The sequence below is a fragment of the Fistularia commersonii genome, chromosome 20 (assembly GCF_037954325.1).
Source record: "Fistularia commersonii isolate RoL2024-O1a breed Wild chromosome 20, RoL_Fcom_v1.0, whole genome shotgun sequence".
Lineage (NCBI taxonomy): Eukaryota > Metazoa > Chordata > Actinopteri > Syngnathiformes > Fistulariidae > Fistularia > Fistularia commersonii.
In genome coordinates, this window is record NC_141303.1 from 4,411,949 (window position 1) to 4,436,535 (window position 24,587).

The 24,587-nt window shown below is 37.9% G+C and overlaps 1 protein-coding gene across 2 annotated transcripts; it reads left to right on the top strand.

Moving 5' to 3' along the window:
* Positions 1–4,091: 4,091 nt before the first annotated feature.
* Positions 4,092–22,783, top strand: coq8aa (coenzyme Q8A, genome duplicate a). 2 transcript variants are annotated; one of them, XM_086166605.1, is made up of 17 exons: positions 4,092–4,308; positions 8,910–9,009; positions 9,304–9,386; positions 10,113–10,372; positions 10,444–10,636; positions 10,720–10,786; positions 13,282–13,356; positions 14,335–14,463; positions 16,298–16,383; positions 16,916–17,056; positions 17,959–18,040; positions 18,240–18,333; positions 19,280–19,421; positions 19,677–19,784; positions 19,902–19,967; positions 20,262–20,348; positions 20,812–22,783. In XM_086166605.1, exons 2-17 carry the CDS (start codon positions 8,916–8,918, stop codon positions 21,106–21,108), a joined length of 2,004 nt encoding a protein of 667 aa, XP_086022731.1. In that variant the 5' UTR covers positions 4,092–4,308; positions 8,910–8,915; the 3' UTR covers positions 21,109–22,783. The 2 variants fall into 2 exon arrangements, with proteins under 2 accessions (XP_086022731.1, XP_086022732.1); XM_086166606.1 differs by having other exon boundaries at positions 4,092–4,299; positions 8,907–9,009.
* Positions 22,784–24,587: the final 1,804 nt, after the last annotated feature.

Sequence of the window (24,587 nt, forward strand, 5' to 3'; positions counted from 1 at the left end):
AGCTGTGTGATTGAGGTGTAGATGTTTTTTTTTCTTAATTACTAAGATAAAATCATTTATTTTGAAAAAGTTTAAAGGTTAGGCAAAGGTCACTGTAAAGTCCTTGAGAACCATTTCTATGTATAGAAAATATGCACCCTGAGAATAAACAATAGTATAAAAAAAAAAATGTATTACAAAAATCTTCGGGCAATGCCTTTCCAGTTATTCTATGTATTGTTCAAATACTTTGGGTGACTATAGCCCACTCTGAAAAAAAATCAGCTGATACCACCTCTGTAGACGTCCATAGATGCAGTGCACCTATCAACTTTAATTTATGAATTTTGTGTGCCTAGTTCACTGGCGCCAAGTAGACCAGAAGGAGAAGTGAGTCCTCCTTAAAATGACATCCCAGCATGCACACAAATAAACTAACCCCCTTTTCCGCTGGCTCACTTTGGTTCGTTAAAAAAAAAAAAAAAAAAAACTGTACATGTTTGCTATCGCCAGTCAGAAACTTTGATGAATAAGTTGGGAACTTGAAAACTAAGAGGATAAAATAATCGGTCCAGTAGTTGATTCAGTTTTGACATAAAAGCATGTGCTTGAGATCAACACAGTTAGACTCTCAGGCTTTACTTTTCCGATAGAATCGCTGTAAGAGAGCGCTTACTTCCCTTTTTGGCAGCGAAACAATGACTTCATTTTTCATTCCCCTAAATTAATATTTGCTGCTTAAATGTACTTATGCTCTGTCCCCGGGGAATCTAAAAATGCTCTAAGACAGAGCTAAAGAAGAACAGATATGCATTTGTATAGACAGACAAATACGACAAAAACTATATGACTACATCCCCCCCATAACTTCTACATTTGTAAATAAACAAAGTGAAAAAGACTTAACCAATTGCCTCAGGCTGCTGAGATGATGTGTTGGTCCTGTGCTTCCTCCTAGTGGCCAAAAAACAATAATTGCATCTATTTTGAAGGGACATGCAGGGAACTGCATCACGGTGAGCTGGGGTTTTGTAAAAGGACAAACAGAGTCAAGGATGTGTCGCTCATAGGATAATGCTATTTAGAAGACAGCTTTAGTTTTAACACCAACAAACAGGGAAAACCTAAAGGGGTGCATTTCACAATGCCTACAGTTAAACAAAGGGTGCGCCCCCTGTTACGACAACTAATGGTGCAGGTTAACGTCACAAATCAAAAACAACATTGTACAACTATTCCTACAACGAGGTTCTCTGACAACAAATCATGAGAAGCTCTCAAATGTCGTCATAGCCGCAAAGGATTTTGGGGTTCCGCCGTCCAGTCTCCCCCACCACACGCAACATAGTGGACCATAGTGGATTGCACGCAACTCCTTTTCACTAGTCTCATCCTATAAACAACATGTGACAGTTTGCCTAAGACTGTGCAAGGCCCAACCCAGTTGCTCCTTAGCATTGGGGAGAGGCCCTTTTTCCTCCCACCTGTGCCCCGGGAGCGAAATCCTCTCCACCACATTGGCCCTTTTCTGTTTGGACCCAGGTTCTCTGAGGGCTTGCCTGGTTAGCTCGTGCACCCCCTTGAACCGTTCTCTGAGAGGTAATTTAAGCCAGGCTTGCCCTCCACTTCAGGTTCAGACGGAGGTCCAAAAACCAAGTCCCTAGGCGTGCATAGTTCCCTTCCACTTAGTGGATGCCTGTACTCCTGACCGATCAGCCCAGAGGACCAGTGGTAAGTGCAGATCCCGATCTTACTGCTGATCCTCAGGCCACCTCCACTCATCCGTGGGTCGTGGCGGGCTTCTCATTTGCCGTCGGTCTTCATGCTGCTCGTGAACTTCTGGGTATCTTGAGCTCTAGTGGCAGTGCTGCATCCGTCATTTTGCGATCTCACTTCTGCTACCAATGTGCTGAGCTTGGGTTTTGTAAAATGACAAAGAGCAAAATGACAGTCAAGATTGTACCACTCATAGGATAATGCTCTTTAAAAGATTGTTTCAATTCAACAACCAACAAACAGAGAAAACCCAAGAGGGTCCATCTCACAATACCAACAGTTAAACAAAGGGTTCACCCCCTGTTACGACAACTAATGGTACAGATTAATGTCACACATCAACAACAACACTGTAAAACTATTCATAACACAGGGTTCTCTTACACAGAACCATTAGAAGCTCCCAAAGGTCATCAAAGCTGCAAAGGATTCTGGAGCACCAGACGCTACAGAACTAAATTTGGGTTCGGGAGAAAAGTGCTCTTCCTTCAAATAGTAAAGCATTTCTTGATAAATGTTTTTTTTCTTCCTTACCCATACATTTAAAATGCAAGAGTGAACGCTTAATACTTGGAGGAGTTAGAGATATGCAAATGTGAATAAAGTCCATGCAGCGCCTTCTGACAGTGTTGCAAACAAAGGACTGTGCATATAAGGTATGCAACCGGATGCCTATTTAATCAAGACGCAATGACTATAAGTAATTTATTTATTCAATTGAAAAATGATCCTGTGTCTCTAAATCAAGAACTAGTTCATATGTTTGTTCAGATAAAAGAAACAAGATATCAATGTTCGAGGTGCTGAGATCCCCGTAATGCAGTGCAGCTGTCAAATTTAATATGCACCCTGATCCCCAATTTTAGTTGACCGCTGTTTGAGGGACCCCAGAGACAGATGAAGAGAAGTGAACCCAGATCTATCTATCTATCTATCTATCTATCTATCTATCTATCTATCTATCTATCTATCCATCTATCCATCTATCCATCTATCCATCTATCCATCTATCTATCTATCTGTGAGGAGGATGAAAGGACATTTACTTAATATTGGATCTTTTAGATATTTTAAAACAAACAATAATGTTTATGTTGGGATTTGGGAGACACACTATATTATCTACTGTATTACTATATTATGGCCAAAAATCCCAGATTTTTGAGCTAATGTTCTTTGTATGACAGTGGTAAATGGTGTTCAACTAATTTAAGTGAAACTTGAGTCAGTCTGATAACAACGGTGCAAAATGACACGGACCACATTAAGAAACATCTGACCTTTTGTCAAATGACCAACAAGCCATTTACAGTGGATCACTTTCCTCATCTGATGTTGCCAACATAAAACAGAAAAACAGAACATAATAACTACTTTAAGTTTATGTTTTTCTATAAACAGCATAATTGTTTAAGCCTCAAACTATACAGACAAGAGGTTCAGTGACGTTAATTATTCAATACATTTTAACATTTTTACTGTTCAATGACAGCAAAGAGTTTGAACTTTTCATGTGCAAAAAGAATTTTGACCAATTTTTGGATATTATTAGTTCAGCAAGTCAACTGGCATATCTTCAACTGTGCGTCACTATGCGTGATAAATCGACAAAATTGCCAATCAACTATTAATATCCCTTGTCATTTTTACAGCTGTAAAAACATTAATGGAGCGTAGAGGCTGCAGGTCCACCTACAAATAGATGGCAGCAGAGGCTCATTGCAGCACTTGCCATTTTAACTTGTTTCCATATTTGGGAGTGCTGGGTGTTTTCAGAAAATTATAAATTATTTGTACTACTTCTTAATTGTTCTTAATTATTATTTTTTTATTTTATTTTTTTTTACAAAAAGAGGGGGTGGACAGTTCAACGAAAGCAAAATTACTGGAATAAACCCAGTTTCATGAAGAAGCACTGAGGGGCGGTGCTTGGCCTGTCAATAAAGTGACAGCCAGTCTGAGGCGGGAAAGAAACAAAACCAGAATCATGCATAAATACAATACAGTCTTTGTAAATACACTCTTCCACTTTTTTTTTCTTTTTAACGAATATGAAGTCATTTCCATTTGTCCAGATGAGACATTTACGTAAAAAAAAACACATTCAAAATGAAATGTAAAAAAACATTAAAAAAAAAACATTCAAAAACGTTATTTATAAATCATTTTCCTGGTAGATATATGATCGAATCATGCATGTAAGAAGTGTATTTCGGGTGTTTCTATCTAAAATAGACTATGAGCGTATATGTGGGCTGCACCGTGGGCGGGTGGAGTTAACGCTGGGCTCAGGCTGCTGCGTGGAGTTGGTAAATAAGTCTCGCCTCGTGGCGTGGAGCCACACAGTCACACGCTGTGGATTAAAAGGCAAAGACACGGCGAAGGGAGGGGGGGGACACGCCGAGCTAGCTGACCGCTACCGGGGGTAAAATACGACAATTTGTTGTCGTATTTGAATAAAGTGATAAGTGTATTGAGTTTTACCTCGTCGGGGAGTTGAAGGAACGAGTGGGTCAATAACAACAACAACAGAAGCAGCAGCAGCAGCAGCAGGTGAGAGTTTGAAACACCTTCACGGTGGTTTTGTTTTGTGGAAAACTCCGAGCCGCTCAGACATGTCAACCCCCCGGGGTTAACGGTGCTGACCCGCCTGGCGTTTATGGACGCCGAGCTCCCACAACTTTCAAGCCGACGTGCGAACCGCGGCGCCGAGCGAGAAGCGGTTCGGACGGTCCGGCTTCCCGGACTGACGGCCGTGGTAAATCTCTCCCTGCTAGCTTAACAGCGGGCTTGTTATTGAACGCGGGGATGCTAACTTCCACGCCCACGGAGTTTTTTTTATTTGTTTTATTTTTATTTTTATTTGTTTTATAAGACACCCACGTTAACACAACTTCTAAATAAATGACTTTGATGATGTATTTAAACAGTTCTGTAATGTGGAAAATGGGCAGCTAACCGCGAGTTGGAAAGCTTGCTGGCCTAATTGTAACCTTTTGGTACACAGTAAACTGGGGGGAGCCATGTTTTTACTGTTGTCATTGCTGAAAGTCAAATATTCGTTATGTAATTTAGAAACACATACGCCAGCAAAATGTGGAGAAATTACACGGTTACACGAGAAATAGCCACGAAAAGTAACTTTAAGTGATAAGTGTATGTTATAACTATATTTGTTTATTTACCTTCATTAACCCGTGTGTCTTTCTAAGAATCAGGGTAATCAACTTTGCCTTCCTTTTCCTTTTTTTAACCTAGCGTATATAAGTGTGAAAGCGCAGAAATTACCATATATTTGTCTCTATACTGTTTAATTGTTGCCACCATAATGACGTTTGAAATCTCAAACACGTTGCAATTTGATCAGTTGTTATCTTCATTCATGCAAATACTTTAAATGTTCTTATCAATCATGCATGATTGTGATTATTGTGTCTAATTCTCTCTTTGACACACCAATAGAGGCACATTGATCATCAATATGTAACTGCTTGTACTCTGAGCTAAACCTATCAGGTAATACTACACTTTGTGTACATCTCCCCTCATAAAACGTCAGATAGACATTTGGATTAATAAATTTTAAATTTACCATGTGTTAACGTATTTGGATATTGCATTTCAGAAACCGTAATAGCAAGCCTATAAGTACTAGGACATTTACAACCCAAGTCAAGATTTGATTGTTTGTTTTGACTGATAATTTGTTGCTGAAATGGGTTATTGTTTGATTTTGCAAGCCACGACAAGCTGGCAGTAACTCAGGCAATGAAAATGAATGTTTGCCTCTTGGATTTTTGTACTGATATAGACGCAGACAAGCAGAAAAACTAAAAAAAAAAAAACCTCTACAGAATGGGATGTGATTATTAAATCCTGACCCTTACAATGAGGTCAGTTGCCAGAAGGAGCTCTGAACAATATCTGCCCTTGTGCAGACATAGACAGAAGACTATTTTCAAAGGAGTCCGTCAACATCTTGTTGGGGGATGACAGCAGAGCTGACACAACAGCTGAGGCTTTAGGTGTGTATTTGTTTTTGCTATACAATACTGTGGTTAATCTCTGTCAGTTCACTTTCACAAAAAGTCTTCTGGAGGACTCTGGCCCTCTGGGCAACACAACTAGGTTTTTCCTCATCCCTTCCTTCTCTCTACTTTATTTTACTTCATATTTGTAATGTTGCAGTGATAGCTCTGAAGGAAGGCAATGCAGTATAAAATCACATCTGTTCCATTTGAAACTCAATAACTCTTGACCCATCAAGGCTATTCCTACCAAGTTAGCACAAATGTCCCCTTGGATAGAGCAATGAACTGATTAATTAGAATTTATAAGTTCATGATTGGTTGAGTCATCGCGATTTCATTTTGCGTGTCCTATAATATATGTAGGATGTTAGGTTGAAAGAAGTTTAACTGAAAAGGTCTAACCATTCAAGCCTCAAGTTATTTTTGTACTGTCAGTCCTTTGTGCATATAATATTGGCCCAAATAGACCCACAATTTTGTTTCTTTGCTTGCAGTTTTGAAGAAGTGTATGCATTTAAACGGCACTCATAGTCACACTGAAATGGGAAGTTGCTCAACTACATTTTGAAATACCTCCTGCCCAATTTTGAATCTTAACTTGAAAAAGAGTAAATGCTGTTATCTATGTTCGTAAAGGAACTCTCCTGTGCAGCAAAATAGTCACATTTATGAATATAATTTATCACATTTATGAATATAATAATCATCTTTTCTAACTTTAACTCCATGTTGATTTCAGCAGCTGTAGTTTTTAAGTTTGTTGGAGAACAGTAATTTGCAAAACCTGGGTAAAAATGTTGATATTTGGAGAAAAAGTAAGCTTTTGCAAAAACAAAGTTTTGCATGCTTTCTAGGGTTGCCTTGTGCCTTTCATTTCATGCATTACATGTCGTGTTTTTCTTCTCTTGAGGGTTTGAAATTTAAGTTATCATTTATTACTTTGCATTACTTTCAGAATTACATTATAAAGACAGTATGGTGGCATAAATCATGATGAAATGACTTATACCATTTAACAATGCATGACTTCTGAAAGAAATCTGTCCTAACGTTTGCGAGAGGGTGCAGTTTATTTAGGGCTTTTAACAAAGTGACACATTCAATTCCTACAAGTGATGCTGGTAGTGATAGATCTGAAGCTGGCAAGCACAAGTTTTTATAGCATCCAAAAAAGCTTCAAAATAGTTCTGCAGGACTGTCATTCATTTCCTACCAATCACAGTCAGTCTGCAGTGAGCAAACCCCTCTGCTCAGAAGTAGATGAGTCTCTTACTGACTCATGACAACCCTTCGAGCAACAGCTTTTTTCCTGCTTGGTCTGAATTGTCGGCAGTGTTGTGTTTGAGCATGTTTTCACTTCTGTAAACTAGCAGTGGAATGGCATGCTTGCCATGTTACAAAAACGTTTGCAAAAAAAAACATGTACCTGTGGCGCTGTTCATCAACATCAATTCAGATCAATATATTTGTGAGAATTCTTTTCTTTTTGTCATAACATTTGGTAAATGACTGACACGGGAAATGGTGTCTTATTGACATCTGCTATCTTGCAATAGATCCCGTCATCCTAGCACTTGACTTGTTGGTATTTTGGCCACCCTATAACTGTATTCGATGCTGCCAACATGGTGTCACCCTTTAGTTTCTGTACTCCTGTTTTGTGTTCAGATTTCCTCCATGTTAGTATTTTAATCCTGGGGAGGGTCACCGTATGTGAGAAGCCATAAGAGCTGCGGAGCGGTGAAGAATCAATCTGCTTAAGACAGCTTGCCATACCTGCAGAAAAGGATTCCAATCATCCTGTTTATTTTATCGAGAACAAATCTATAATTTAGGAAATGAGCACCAGTCTGTGGTGAAAATAGCTTATAATAAATATCTAATTAGGGAGTTATTAGCTTAAGTTGTTGCATTGCGTCTCTATTTCTTATGTAGAGTTATAATTGGGCTCTATGTTTGCAAGCACTGAAGTTACTCCCTGCTCACCTTGAGAGAATGGTTGTTTGAGGCATTCAACTCATATTTTGTTTTTTTTATACCCTAAACAATACATTTTTAACATTTGAGATTCATTCCTTAATGGTCTATGGTTAATAAAAAACACACACACACATATATATATATATATATATATATATATATATATATATATATATATGTGTGTGTGTGTGTATGTGTGTATATATATATATATATATATATATATATATATATGTGTGTGTGTTTGTGTATGTACATATATATATATATTTTATTTATAGTTTGGCCTAAAAAAAGTATCTCGAAAGAGTATTATTCCTTGACAGATGCTTTTTTTTTGTATACTCTTATCAATATAAAACTTGACTGTATACAAATGACTGCCCCTGTCATAAAACCCTTTTCTGAGTGATGTACCGGTGTCACTGTATTGTTGTAACTTTTGTTGTTGCTGTAAAATTGATAGTCATACTCAATTTGGTTTATACTCAAAATCACCTGTTGCATTTCCTTCTACAGTAGGACAGTTACAGCAAAACATTTCCCACAACACAAGCACAGATTTACAAGGTGAAAACAATATGCACCACACTCTCTTGGATCTTGTAACATCCTCTCGGCTCTATTAGTGGAGCTTTGGTGTCTTTGAGAATCAAACACGTGCGCCCACATTAGCCAAACAGGCACAGAAATAGCTAGTACAGGCAGCAGCAGCGACATCCATAGCTCTCCTTCATCTTTTCCAGGCTCACACTCACACTTCGTCAGTGTTCGTGCATACACAGGATTCCTACTACCTTTCTTGCATACGTGCATGTGCTGACAGGAGTCAGAGGTCATGAGTATTTAAAGTCAAGTATTAAAGCTATCTCAAAATGTGACAGCTGTGACTGTGCATGTTTTTCAAGGCTGCTGAGACTTTGTCAAGGACAGATATTCCCACTGATATTGTTCCCCTGTTTTTGTCTCACTTTATTTATGATGAGTTCAGGTGTCTAACATTACGTGCTTGATCGAAAATATACTATGCGAACCCACTTTGACTTTCAGACCTTGCATTTATAAATGAAGATATAACATGACTGATTTGATATTCGTCAAGTGTTTTCCCTTGTATTTCCCCCCCCGCCTCTCCATCTTCAGTCCATCATGGCAGGTGATATGACGTTAGTGATGAGAGGCTTGGTCAAGTTAAGCCAAGCAATCATTGAGACACAGGCCAGCACACTGCGCACTGGGACAGGTTAGTAACTGGGTTAAATTTTTTTCTCCCATTATATTGAATACCATGAAATAAAGCCTGACTGGATGTTGAAGGTGAAATTGTGTTTGTTTTTTGTATTAAATAAAGTATTTGATTCACTGTCAGTTTTGTGTCATAATATTAATGGTGATATTATCCAGTACTACCTGTTTGTAATTGCGATGCCCTCAGCAGTTAAAAAAACATTTGTGATTATTTTTTGAGCTGTTTGTTTAAACCGTATTGAGGCAAAGAAGCCAAATATAGCCTGTGTGTGTGAACAAAAAAACTCAGGGGTTCCTGGTATTGGTGCTGCTGTTCAAAACATCCAGTCTGCTGCTGAACAAGGCCTTTCTGCTGCCATGATGAAAGCACAGGTGTGTCTCCTTCTGTTAACTCATTACACAGACTCTGCATAGTAATAAACCGAGAGTTGTGAGTCAGTACTGCAACAAATTATTACACATTAGAGCCATTTTGCTATTCAGCAGAATGGCAGTTTTATTTAGTCTCTAATGTAATTCTACCTGTAACTCCCAAAATTGAAACCCATCTGTACATGTCCCCAATATTCAAATGTCCTTCCTTAATTAATTCACTTATCTATGTAAAAGGAATTTAAAGTTGATGTTACATTCTCCAACAAGCCATATCAATCTTTGGAAATACACAGTATTTAAAAAAATATAACGGATCTTTTCAAGTTGTGGTCAGTCAACAATAATTTGTATTATTTCATTTGTCTAAAAGTTTTTTTTATTAAAGTATCTAAATTTGTTTTATATTTCCCCCCATACGTGACCAAAATATGTCAGATAAGATATTTTATAACACAATGTAAGCAGACATGACACTTGACTAAAATAGGAATTATGACAACTTTGATTTTTTTATGTCCTGTACGGCTTGAACTCCATTCATTATCACTCCCAAAATCTAGTTTTGTCTCCTTCAAATGTAAGTTTCATTGGAGAAATCACAAATAAACGAAATTGTATTTTTAAAAATCCGTTATTTTAACTTGTATATGCAGCAAACAATCTCATTACAGTCTTTTTTTTTTACTGTATAGAGAATTTATGTGTTTTGTTTTTGCTATTTAGGAGCTGTCCGGTCAGCACCAAACCTCTTCCTCAGAGTCAGAATTTGACTTCTCTCAGGGTGACAGTGCATTCCAGGCCTCTGAGTTCAAGGAGGAGGATTTCATGGTAGATCACCCGTCAAGCAAGAATGAAGAATCAGGCAGTCCCAGCTTTGCAACAGGAGATAGCAATTTCAATGGGAAACAGTCCTTGTTTGATGGATACAAAGATCCCAGCAGTCAGTTTGGAGGACAGACCCGATCTTATCACCACGACTCCAGGTATGAAGCCAGCTCAGGTTTTTCTGCACTTTTGAGGGTGAAGGTCATCCTGATTGCTTCTCGTCTGGCAGATGTTTTGTTGGACACCATCATCTTTATGGCTGCCATCTGAACAGACATTTGTGGGGACGACTATACAGTCATTCATTCAGGCAACAGAGAGACTACCATCAAGACCCATCCACGGTGGGGGGGCTAACTGCTCAAGACATTGATAAAGCCAGACAAAGCAAGAGGGCTGAGAGCAAACCGCACAAACAGATGGTAATTACATATGAGAGCAGGGAGCTTTCTACTTTTTGTAAAAACATTTTAAAAATGTCTGTCTTGTGCTGTGTCTTGTTCAGTTGAGTGAGAGAGCCAGAGAAAGGAAAGTGCCAGTGACCCGACTCAGCAGGCTGGCTAACTTTGGAGGTAACATGATCTGGCTGTTTCTCTGGCTCTTTGTAACACTGTATCTGTAAGTTGGTCTTAAGATTTATTAAGGTCCTCTGTCGAAGAAATTTCCTTTTACACAGAAGGAAACATTCAAAACATCAAAAACTATCAGGCTGTATCTAACAATCACCAGAATAGACTCCTATCAGTCTGATTATGATTTGTTCAGGCTATTAAAGGCAGCACAAAACTTCATCTAAACTGCTGTTTTTTTTCAGGGTAGTTAATCTGTTGTGGCCAAAGATAAATTATTCTTAGCTGGATGAAGTGATTTACAAATTTAAGCAAAAGAATACTGAGTTCATTATTGTCCCCTTTTCTAATTCTAGACATTACATAAGCTAAAAAGTACCTTGCATCAGCTGAAAACAGCAAAAACAAAAGCAACCTACAATCTCTAGCTCTAGGAATAACATTCAGATTGTGTAAAATAGGGGAAGGGGTGGTAAAAATGTTCCCATGGCAGCCCAGAGACTCCCACATATGTACAATATTTTCAAGGTTTTTCCTTTATTACTAAGACATATTTCAAACAGAACCCTCTTCAAGTTCATTTGAAATGTTTCCTTGAAGAACTGGTCACGGCAACCATACTTTGCTGTCTCCCCGTGAGTCAGTGAAACTCATGGTTTGCTCAGGACTATTTACTTGGATATATCAGGCTCTGAATACAAGATATGACGAAAGCAATGCTGCAGCCACTCTGGGGGGAAAATGATAGACAGACACTTGTGCTTGGTGTAGTCATGGACTGTATGGAGTGTATTCCATGTGTACAATTACATACGGTGACCTGATGCTGGCTCATCTGCTGTGTAAGTGTATTTATTTGCCCCCTGAAATTTGCTGTTGTGCATTTTAAATTTTGAGAAGAGTGTTCACCAGAAATGGAGACAAATTACATGAAAATGCATACTTGAAAGGAGCCACACAAACACACACACGTATTGAAATAACTGACATTTCCATGTTATATTTCAGCACACCCTCATGCATGTTGGAGAAGCAAATAATTGATTTGTGCTGTTTAAATATATCTGTGACAATTAATTTTTAGAAATAAATTTAGTTTTGCTATTCATGAACTGCAAAAACACAACAAATACAAAATACTTTAAAAACTTCTTCAGCTTTACATATCTTCTTGTTTTAAACTCTGAACAGCGAAAACATTTTTGGCTCTACGTGAGATGTTGGGTAGAACAGAAGTTCATACACAACAGTATGGTGTATATAAAATGATAGCTTTAGAGTATGTGGATGCTGATGACGAGGAATAAATAAATACATGGTAAATATAGCCTGAGTATGGAAGACAAACATAGTCACAAAGACTATGTTATAATGTACAGATACACACAAACACGCTGAAAGAGGACATGGACAGCAAACCTGTCCTGTTTGACAGATGATGAAATACACTGCCAACATAGGTATTGCATCTGCAGCACACTACGTCCCGATTTGTCCGTGTGCTGTTGCATTTTGTGTTTGTGGCACTGTAGGCTGCCCCTCTAACTGATTATATAAAGCTGTATTATGTAACTCACTGACCAGACTCAAAGGAACTCAAACAATAACAGCCCCAAACTCAAGTGTTCCTGTCAGACAGATTTTTGTCTCCTGTACTCCCTACATTAAATGTATCATATTTCATTATTAACTATTCAAAAATAAGAAATTGAGTTTGTCTCATCTGAATTATGTATTCATATGAATTAAAATACCCTGAGTCTGAAGAAATATAAAGATCGCCTACTATGGCAGTTTATAGTACTCATAATAACAATTCTAGGATACCTTACTGTTGCAATTCAAAAAACTCTGGTGTCCAATCTAAACAAAAACTTTTTTTAGCTACACAGTCGATTGACCGAGCATCTGAAGGAAAGTACGGCTGCAGCTAAAAGACAAGTTTCTTTTTAAACAGGCCATATTAGTCTGCATGCGTTTACTCAGCGAATTGTTCCTGGACTGCATGCAGTAAAATGTCCTTTGCAAGAAGAATCCAACTCTCTTGCAAGTATTAAAAAAATTGGGAACAAGGAAATGAAGAGTTGTTTTTAAATATAGTTGCTAAGTAAGTTTGGTAATGCAATTTTTGCAAATTCTGTTTAATATAGATCTGTCAAACTTTTGTTATTTTGATATAGGGACACCATGCAACTGAAAATTAGTATGGGACTCTTATTTTAGCAGTTTGATTACTCGGTGCATCTGCTCTGCAGCATTATTGCAATTCTTTTAGTTGTTAGTGAATCAGTGCTTGTCTATAGAATAGAGGTAGTTATCTGTTGTGTTACATTTCTTATATTAGCATTTTGGTCCCATGTGCCCTTACATGAATGCGCTCAAGTATTTGAGGAGATCCCTGTGTATATGATGATGTGCACTTTATTCCATGTGCTGTTATTTTATAGCTTTTAATGTTACCTTGAAATGATCTGCAGTGTTGTTTGTGTTTGCCAAAGGTTTAGCCGTGGGTTTGGGTATTGGCGCTCTGGCAGAAGTTGCAAAGAAGACCATCCGACATAATGGTGCAGAAGGTAACACAAACATGCTAACCAAGAGTAATAGTTAGTGAAAAGAAGTGCATACTGCATTTACATTAATATTGGGGCATTTTAATGCTCTTGAAGTATTTTGTTTTGCCAATTTTTCCTCTGCCAATGCCCTGTTTTCATCAACATGATTTCTTAGTAACACCTTGGGATAATATCCAGAACTTCAATACAAATATTTGATCATATACAGTTATGTCATTTCATATTGAGTCGATTCTTAATGCTTGTTATGGGTGCATGGATAAATCAGCTGTGAAACTCCAAAATTTGCACTGAAATTATTTTAAAATGCCTTCTAAATTCAGTGCTTTTTTTCTTGCAATTGTCAGCCTTAGCATAATACTTGGGCTTAAGTAAGAGCCAACCAGGCTATGGCTGCCAGATCCTTTAAACAACATTGTTGTTAAAGTGTACCTTTCCTAATACCTGTTGTTATGAGTAAGCAAGTAAAGATAAAGCCAGTGTGCGCTTTTTTTATGCAATCTATGGGTGGAATTAGGCCACCTACCCCCTCCTTGCCACCTCACCAGACATTCCTGCTTTGCACTGTGAGGCTGCTAATCCATAAACAGACCTAAGCTGAAACGGTGTAAAGCAGCAAGTCTATGCCATTGGCGCATTGCTGTGTGTGTGCGCGCGCACGTGTGTGTTTGTGCACACTCTAATTCAAGTGTGTGTACACAAATGTACATGCCTATAGACTGAATTCTAGTTAAAGCCCATTTGAGACAGACTCAATTCACACTAAATCATATCTTAACTTTTGACCTACTGATTATTGTATGTCAGCAATGAATACCTTTACCAGCTTACCAAATGTTCCTTTGAATGTTGCACCATAATTTGATAGCTTATTATCGTACATTTCATAGCTAACAGCTATTGAATAATACTGGAATTATTTTGAATTAAACCTGCTTTATTTATGTATTTGTTTATTTTTTGCTGCTGCTGTTGCAGGTAACGGCAAAAAATCTGTTTTGGACTCAAGCCCTTTTCTGTCAGAGGCCAATGCTGAACGGATTGTCAGAACTTTATGTAAAGTTAGAGGAGCAGCACTAAAACTTGGACAGATGCTTAGCATTCAAGGTAAGTACCAAAGGCATACTTACCCAAAGAATGAAATGAATAAATCATGAGAGATGCATATTGAGAGTGAAATCAAGACAGATAATAAGAAGGTTGGAGAGAGAGAAAAGCGTGTAGGTGGTTTCAAATATAGCCAAACACCTGATGAACCATTTCCATATTCTTCAATATAATGCTGATCATGTATCTGTTTTATATATATTCACCTCTTCCTCTTGACTTAGACTGGCTGAAGACTAGCTCGCCAAAGAGGAACTTACTGACATGTGTGTACTGCATGTTGTTTTTCAAACAAGCTGGATTGTAAAACTTTTCCATTAAGTTCAGCAAACTTACATTAAGACAGAGGAGAAACTATGAGCTGGTCTGCCAGAGACTAACAGTCAAGGGAAGAAACAGCTCCAGAAAAAAACACACATTCCTTTCCAAATGGAAACGGTGCCAAATTCCAGTAAAACGCAGTTGAGAAAAATTGTAAAGCACATGAGACTCTGGATTGTAGAAGATTCCCAGAAAAGAAAACGCTTGATACTGGACAGTAATTTCAGCAGATCACTTTTTGTTGAGTTTTCTTTACCAGTAAGATGTTGTGTAATGACTGGATACATTTGATTTCTGGGTATAGATTTTGTTTATTATAAAAAGATTTTTTTCAACATTTGTGGTTGGTGCATTTTAGGTTTTTGGTCCTTTCTCTTACTACACACACTGTACACTTCCAAAACAGGTGATGGAAAGAAGGCAGTCAACTAAACATCCTGGCACAGTGAATAGGGTCGTGTCGGGTAACAGCTGTAAACACATCATTATTTTTGTTTATGACTGCAGGACCATGAGCCTAACCTTGGCCGATGCCCTTTGTTCCACATCACAAACGTGTTTATGCAAAGCTTAGAGTGTAGTTGGTGAAGTAAATCAGAAACAATATTTGAGAAGGAACTTAACTGATTAAGTTTCAGCAAAGAGACATTGCATGGTGTTTGTATTCTTTGCATTTCAACCTTAGATTTCCCTCTTGACCTACTAGTGAAAAATAATACATAAATCATGGACAAAAAGTCACGTTGATCTTCTGTTGTTGAACAACGCAAGGCAACCTCTTTGGCCTTCAAAAGCTATGAAACACTTTGTCATCTGATCACTAAAACATGTCTTCTAAATCAGCAGGTTAAAATCACACCTCGGTGTTCAAAAGCCCATCTAATGACAGATGGTTTTATGAGAAACAGCCATCTGTGTGAGATCCAGGGAATCTGTTTGGAGAAGGAAGGGCATTTAGTACTTGAGATCTATTGTCACTGCTGCAGGTGAAACTAAATACTATAAACATATGTCTTAAATGGAGTAGCCTTCATCACTTTTCCTTGATGATCTTTCTGTTAGAGAAATTATTTCCAGTTCTAATATAACTATATCAGCTTGTATACACGCCACTTCAGCAGCCGTCACTTCCTTTGACACTATGCAGTGTAGTTGGTATAAATAAACGATATATAATCTCATTTTCATGAAAGCAGTGATGAACTGCTTTCAGGCCCAATAAAATGACTAGACTGGAAATTGTATTTCCTTACACTGTTCTTTATTAAACTAAACCGATAATACAATAGCAACTTAATCATAAACTGCTCATCCTGTATTTGAGTTTGCTTCCTTTAGGCTGAATCTAAATCATTAAGAATTTTGTGAGGTCCATTTATCGATGAAAAAATCATACTAGAAACATGGCTCTGATATTTCTGGCATTAAACAGTCAACAGTGACCATTTATGACAGTAAAAGTTTAACCCACTTGAAGAGAGTTTATTTAATTCTTTTTATTATTCTTTTTCAGATGATGCTTTTATCAACCCTCAACTAGCCAAAATATTTGAGCGTGTGCGGCAAAGCGCTGACTTCATGCCCATCAAACAAATGACGGTAAAATTTTGTTCTGTTCAATTAATCTAATGTTGTGTTCCATTTTGAGATGCATGATGCAAATATCCATATTGTAATATTTTTGTTTTTTTTTAAAGCAAGATTAAGATTGTGTAAAATGTTATGTAATTCAGCAGACATATTTTAAGGGGCTCTGCAGAGGTTAATCCAAACAAGTTAATCAGTTAATCAACAACCTATTACTAAAGTACCTGACATGACCGACTTTAAATTTGTAACTCAAATGACAGCAAATAAAAACAAACCAAAATATTGAATGATGCTGAATAAATGCATGACCTTACAAAATTGAAGCTGTCACACCAGAACCATAGAAAGGCACACAGCAAAATGTAAAAAAACAAACAAAAACTATTCATCACGATTAAAGCAAGCATAGGTATCATGTCATCAAAGGAAGACAAGACAAAAAATCAGAATCAAAATATGTAAATTCCGTTTTCACTTTTTGATTGTCAAAGACAGTGTTTTTTTTGTTCCATCTCCTCATCATGTCTTTGTCCATGCACAGAAAGCATTAAACAGCGACTTGGGTCCTAATTGGAGGGACAAGCTTGAGTCATTCGAAGAGCGCCCCTTTGCTGCAGCTTCCATCGGCCAGGTTCACCTAGCCAGGATGAAGGATGGCAGGGAGGTGGCCATGAAAATACAGGTAACTGTGTGTGTGTGTGCGTGCGTGCGTGCGTGCGCGCACGTGTGCGTGTGCGTGCAGCACTGCTCTGTGTTATGAAAGCAAACCACCCGAGTGGTTTGTCAAGCTGTCAAGCAGAGAGAAACCACGTTATCTGATCCAGGTCCGTTTTGTTTACATCTTAAGATGAGTGTTGTTAAATCAGACACACATGCTTTGTCTAAGCACTATCTAAGCCAGCAACTAGGTAATACTGGTACTTAATGCAGGGGATCTCAAATGTTTCTGTGTTCTAAAAGTAAATGTGCCAAAGACTAATGATTTCTTGCTGTGATGGAAAAGTGTTCATCTAGGATCCTTTATCACTGATGTTTTTACATACATAATAATAATTAGCAAGAGGTTGTCCCAAAATCTGCATGAAATCACTAAAAATTTCCCTATTCTATGAAATTGACTCAGCAGCAAGTGTGGAATCATAAAATATCTGAAATGTCATTAAAATTATTAAGACATTACTTTTCTTCCTTGAGGGAATAATTCTGTTATAGATCATTTCAAGATGCTTAATGTTCTCACCAATTCATTTGTGCGAGAAGACATTCTAAGAACTGGATAAGTCATCGTTCTACTGCAGAGGTTGAAAGGGTTTTTAATTTAAAATGATCACGAATGAAGGATTACATGTGGTTTCTATCCACATGTGCATAAAAATCTTTAGTGGAATCTTTGGGTCAAAAAACATTTTACATTGACAATAAAGTTGTGGTCAATGTCTAAGCAACCTACCTCTTGCACCTCATTGCATGAGACTTTCTGGCGTTTCAGTTGAAAAACTAAGCCAGCTCTGTGTTTCCATCCTTATTAGATACAACTGTTGAAAAGATATCTTACCCTCTACTGGGTTCTGTGTCCTATCCTAGTATCCAGGCGTGGCTCAGAGTATCAACAGTGATGTCAACAATCTGATGACCGTGCTGAATATGAGCAATGCTCTGCCCGAAGGTACTCGTTCCCACAAGTCATAAGGATTTGCAAACACAATTGTGTCTGCAAACACAACACGCTGATGCCCTTCATCTTTTTATTTCATTTTTACAGTCACTATCTGCTCCAGAGTTCTTTACCGCTTTATTTAGATCATAGCATCTGTTTCAAGCGTTTTCTCTCCTTTTCTGTTTGTATTGTTTTTGGGGTTATTTAGGTTTATTTCCAGAGCACCTGATTGATGTAATGAGAAGAGAACTGGCATTGGAGTGTGACTATATCAGAGAAGCCCAGTGCGCAAAAAAATTTAGGTGAGTGTTGGGCTGAAAATTTGGCTGTTGTACTGTGACACTTCCGATAGTTGGTCTCAGCAGCTTTTATATATCTTGTATCAGACATTGCAAACAAATGCAAACGATTGCTTGTATTTCTTTTCTTGATTTACTAGAATTGTTTAATCCAAAGAAAAAAAATGGTCTTTGGGTGTATGACTTCAGCTACAAAATTACAAAATCTTAACTTCTCCTTCTAATATATTTTGGCCTGCGATATGGCGAAAGCATTATTTACTCTAATAATCAGTTGCCATCCGGCCGCTCACACATCAAAGGTGCCACATGAGAGCAAGATAACAAATCCCATAACAGAGGGAAAGCAATAAGATAAGTCTTAATTGTCCCACAGCAGGGGAATGTGCTAAGTGACTTAAAGAGGAAGTAGAGCCATAAGAGAAAGTTTCAAAAGATAAGAGAGAACAAACAAATCAGATTTCATTAGAGCACAGTAAATACAGGAGTTAGTTATGGAGGTGCTTTGCAGCGGCACGTGGTTGCTGCTTTTAAACCACTAGCTATTACCACATTTCAGCAACTCCAAAGTTTATGATTTCAGATTAAGCAATAAAGAATCTGGTTTGCTAGCCAGGTCCTTACAGGGTACTTTCTCAAATACTCACCATATTGTTTTCGCTGACTCACTAAACCCTCTAATACTCATGACACCCAATTTCTGTGTCACTTTTTTTTTTTTGTCTGATGATTTGACTGCACTTATCATTCTACTGTTATATTCTTATCCCAGCTGGTGATGCCACTTCCCCCCTCTCAACACATTGCAGCCAGTAACTCATGTTGGATTCCCAAAAACATTTGCATGATTGTCGACAAATATATATCCAGCCGACTCTTTTCTTATAGGTTAACCTCTTGTCAAGCTGTTACATGCTGAACCATGTGTCTGTTCATTTGTCTGACCCAGGGAGCTGCTTAAGGACCATCCGTTCTTCTACGTTCCAGAAGTGATAGAGGAGCTTAGCAGTAGCCACGTCCTGACCACAGAACTGGTCTCTGGATTTCCTCTAGACCAGGCAGAAGGTCTCACTCAGGAGCTCAAGGATGAGGTACAGCAGATGACCAGATGGATGGATGTTTTACTGATAGAGTCAGAGGAGGCTGTTTCACTCAAACATCATTTTATATATATATATATATATATGTATATACACACACACACTGGCCTCTAGTGGAAGGAAATGAAGATGCTTCCTTCTTATTGTTTTTCTTCCTATTTTCCTCCTCTTCATATGTCTTTTTTTGCCTTGGTGTGGTAGACTTAATGGCAAATTCTCATCTTTTCAATATTTTTTTTTCTTCAGATTTGCCAGAACATCTTGATATTGTGCCTCAGAGAGTTGTTTGAATTCAGATATATGCAGACTGACCCAAACTGGTCCAACTTCTTCTACGATCCACAGACACACAGAGTAAGCCTGAATCCTGCTGATACAATAGCTGATGCTATATTTCTCACTCTTCACTATAGCGATGATAGTGAAGAGTGCATGTCACAAAGAATGAACTGGTTCAAAATGTCTCTTCAGGTGGCGCTATTGGATTTTGGAGCCACCAGAGGATTTGATCAAAGTTTTACTGATACCTACATAGAGGTGATGTCCTATTCAATACTTTGCCCTGTTCATTACTGTACAAATATACTGCTCACTAATACAACAGACTATTTATTGTTTATGATTGTAGCATACAAAAGTTGTATTTCTTGGACTGCAAATAGAAACCCCATCGGAATTTGAATTCCATATCATACTCCTCAAATTCATGCCTAGTGAGAGCTTGTGAGGGAATGAGAATCTGTGCTTTAAATGAGATACTGCAACATCCCAAAGCTGGGAAAGGGGCACTTGAGACGGAATAAAGACTTTCTTATGTTTCTGTGGTGGCAGGTGATCCGTTCTGCTGCTGAGGGAGACAGGGAGGGAGTGCTAAACAAATCCATTCAGATGAAGTTCCTGACTGGGTTTGAGTCCAAGGTAAACATTCTGTTTGTCTTTCTACATCACAATTGTTGTGGGGGGGGGAGATGTGAGGAACAAAGAGTTGGCAGCAGTTTTTGTTCAAATTTTCCTCATGGTGAGCCAACATGATATTCAAGAGTTTAAACTGTGTATGTTTGAATATATCTTGACTTAAATGTCTACTTACATTTTCACATGAATTTTATTCAGAGAATAAGACATTAAGAAGCACAAAAATGTCCTCCATGCAGTTGCATACATAACCAATGGATATTCATAAAGTCTTATTTTGGTCATGTTTTTTTTTTTTTATTTTCTTTTATTAAATCTATTAACCTGTGTCCAAAGATACATAGATCCTTACAACCATCTTCCCAAGCCAACCCAGATCCAATATCAATAATTGGGATTAACTTGTGACCTTTTTTTATAAATGTTTATAAACTTTGTTGTTGTGATTCCCACTCCTTATGTCCAGGCAATGGTGAATGCCCACGTGGATGCAGTGATGATCCTCGGTGAAGCTTTTGCCTCCACAGAGGCTTTCGACTTTGGCTCCCAGTCGACCACCGAAAGAATTCATAATCTCATCCCAGTGATGCTCAAACATAGGCTCACCCCGCCTCCCGAAGAGACGTACTCGCTACACCGCAAGATGGGGGGCTCCTTCCTAATTTGTTCTCGGCTAAATGCAAAGCTGAGCTGCAAAAACATGTTCCAAACAGCTTATGAAAAGTACTGGGCGGGGCGCATTCCCCCCTCTCAGTCCGCCTGAGCCCACGCTATGGGATGGATGGACGGCTCATGGGGCCAACTGCAAGGTGCCGGTTGGTTGTCAGGCTGTGCAGATCTGTTGAATCCCGTTGAGGCCCTGTTACTCTCCTTTAACTGTCACTGAGCACCAGTACAGGCATCCCACTAGAATGAGGTCATTGTAAAGTCACTACTTCTTAGTGTCAAAGATGGTACGGTGACATAGCACTAATTATCGCGGAGACTTTTCTCCGCCGCTTATTAAGTGACGCTGATATGACAGACTTGAGAGGCTAAGAGACAGATGGAAACGAAGAGAGCAACAGCCCTTCAGGTGTGAAATGAATGTAAAATCGTAGAGGTTTTTCCGATCTGCTGCATTTTGTTATGCTTTCTCTTGCTGTGCTTTTATCTAGAAAAGTCACCAGTAACATGAATTTTTGTGTGAAAGGGAAACCATTAATCTCCAAAATAAAGCCAAAGTTATTACCTACAGGGATTCAAAGTAAGTGAGTATCATTATTCATATGATGCCTATGTTATGCTTAAGGTTAAAAGATATTTTGACCATCATGTTTTCTGCAAAACTAAATTCTAAAATGATCCAGAAATGAATTATTTAATAAGATTAAACATAGCACTAACATTTGCCATGTTATCTGTAAAGAAATGCCAGAAATTTCTCAACATTTCAGATTCACAATGTTGTGATAAATGTGTGTTATTTAAATACCTGTGAAAGGCTTCTGCAGTGTGCGGTTTTGTGTTGGTTTTTTTTATCCTATATTGCCCAGACATACTTTCAGGTTAGATAAGATAATTGCTTATTATCCCCACAGCTGAGAAATTTCACACTAACAGTCAAAAGTCTCTGGAATCTATAATGTGGGGGCGGGAGGTTGAAAAATGTAACAACCCGTATTCCAAGTCTTGTATGTTCTCCTGCATCAATGTTAAATTGTCTTTAATTTGCTCTCAGCAGCTGCTTAAGCTGCAGAGGTTTATTTCAAGAAAAGTATTCTGTTCAAATGACCATTCACATAATGTTCAGAATTGTTTTTTTTTTTCACTTTGTTTGGCATCACTGAACTCAGTTACTGTCTGAAAAGAGAATTCATTTTAATCTATTATCTAGGTTTCTTCGTTTTTCCTGTAAAGTTTTTGAGACGTGAGATGAGAAAAATACTAAGGTGTTTTTCGTGTGGCTAAGAGTTGAATATCACTTTAAATTATTTTATATAGTTGTGTAATGTCCTTTGTTTTCTCTGTTTAAATGTCAGTATGCTGGTACCAATGCAGTCACATGTACTCATGCCTCTTCCTGATCAGGGACAAAAAAGGACTGTTAAACTGGTCATGTATGTGCTGCTTGTTATGTAAGAAAGAAACTAACACGATGGAGGAGGCTCCTCATGATATCATTGAATCCCTGCTCACAGCCTCAACCTTCCTATTGGAGTTGCTAATCTCTCCCAACCTGTCTGGTGTGTAACTGCAAAAGATCTCTCTGGTATGTGAATACATTTTGTAAAAATCCCTGTTGTGGGACGGATATAGAGGAGATAGAAAATGATGTGCCTGTAGATTTTTGGTGAGATCAAAAAAATCTCACCTTTATTTTCTGTATCAAGACTGAAGAATAGGAGATTTTTTTTAAACAAAGTATATTCTTAAATTAAAGTTGTGAATAAGGAAAATTGACTGTTTGATCTTTACTTCTCTATCTCTGTGTTCTGAGTCTTTCTTGCAGGAAATGGAAAAAAAAAGAATGTCACTGCCTGAGGAAAAGGATTTCTCTGTAAATAGCAACATTCTGTCACTATCATGGCCAACAAGTGTTTTCAGAAGAGATAAAATGAAGTAAGTAAGAGATACAGCTTGCCTTATTTAGCATTGCCCAGTGAGGGTAGGATTGTAAGACAAGACAAGATAATTTATCAAATTTATCAAAATAATTTTTGATCCCAATCAGGGAAATCCAGTTGTGGCAGCTGTACGGAGAAGGGGACTGGTAACGAAAGACATTAAGCAATAACAATAAATATAAATAGAGACATTAAAAAGGCCATAGACAACAACAATGGAAGGTTAAAAATAGATGATAAACTGCTACAGGAGTATGAGTATATGAGTGTCAGTTGCAGGTAATGCCCAGTAGTACAGATGTAACTCTTGAGCCAGAATTGTGTCCTGTCACGACTGATTATGGGCCAAAGAGCCCCTGAGAAGAGGACAAAATATACAAAAAAATCCACCTGAATGATCAAATTGTTTCATTTTTTCCTGAATGAGTCCTCCTTCCAGTATGTCTTATTACTCAGAATCTTCTTGTTGTAATTCACTGACCAAGCTTACAGGAGGCGCTGTTGCATTTCCAGTACAGGCAATAGTCTTAAATATGAATGTAATAAAAGCAAAACATTACAAATCCAAGACAAGATGATTGCAGGAGCCTCCGTTACTTACTGGGAGACATTTAGTATCATGTCTAATTCACCAGACAATGTTGTGTGAGCAGAGGCAGGGGGAAATAACAGATGCACTGATGGATCTAACAATTACGGCCAATTGGATTAGTACCTTCAGTACCAGGGCCGACATTATGACCTCCAATACTCTTTCAGTTGTGTTCTCGTACTGCTGTGGTATGTTTTTGCAGAGCTAAAATTGATTTGAAAATATTGTTTCAGTGAAAATTGGATACTTTTATCAAAATAAGCTAATAAGGAGGTTACAAACTTTGAGCACAATTTGGTTTTATTGTGGTTGAGGGCTCAATGTCCTCAGCAGGGAATGGTTTTCTAACTGCAACTGTCCCTGCATCACATCATGCTTCTTACTGAGGTGAAAATCTCTCCACTTTGTTTACAGATTGAGTAGCAAGTGCATACGAGTCCTTATTTGGTCTGTAAGCCTGGGCACAATGTTAACAGACTTGTGTCGTCTTCTTTTATGTTTTCACTATTCTCTTGCAAATTATGCTTTATAGGGACAATGGTATTGCTAAGGATATTCTCTTGAAGTTCAACACTGCTTTTTTAGGTAAATCCTTTTTTGATGTTTTATTGAGAACTAATCCTTATCATGGCATTCTTTTATACAGCTTATAGCAGATTCTTCATGCATTTTGTTGTCATTTAGCTTCCTCTCTTTCTGACACCTTAGAAAGAGGTGCCTTAGTAGCCATTTTCAAATTCTCTGGCAGTCTGGAAATGAATGATGCTTTCATTGGTTTTATTAGTAAGAGCCAACACCACTGGCTTAAAAAAATTAGATCATATTTACATTCACCAGAGAAACAAGTATATCAGTGCTTCCTCAAGGAGCACAGCTGATTGTCACTGGGTGGGTTGCATCTTCAAGCAGGCTTTTAATCAATTTAACGTGTCACCACCAAAATGCTTTTTTTTTTTTTTTTTTAAAACAAAACAAAAATACAAATTCTATTTGGTTTGATCAAAAGTGATTTATATCTGATTATTAGGTTATTTGTGCCTTTTT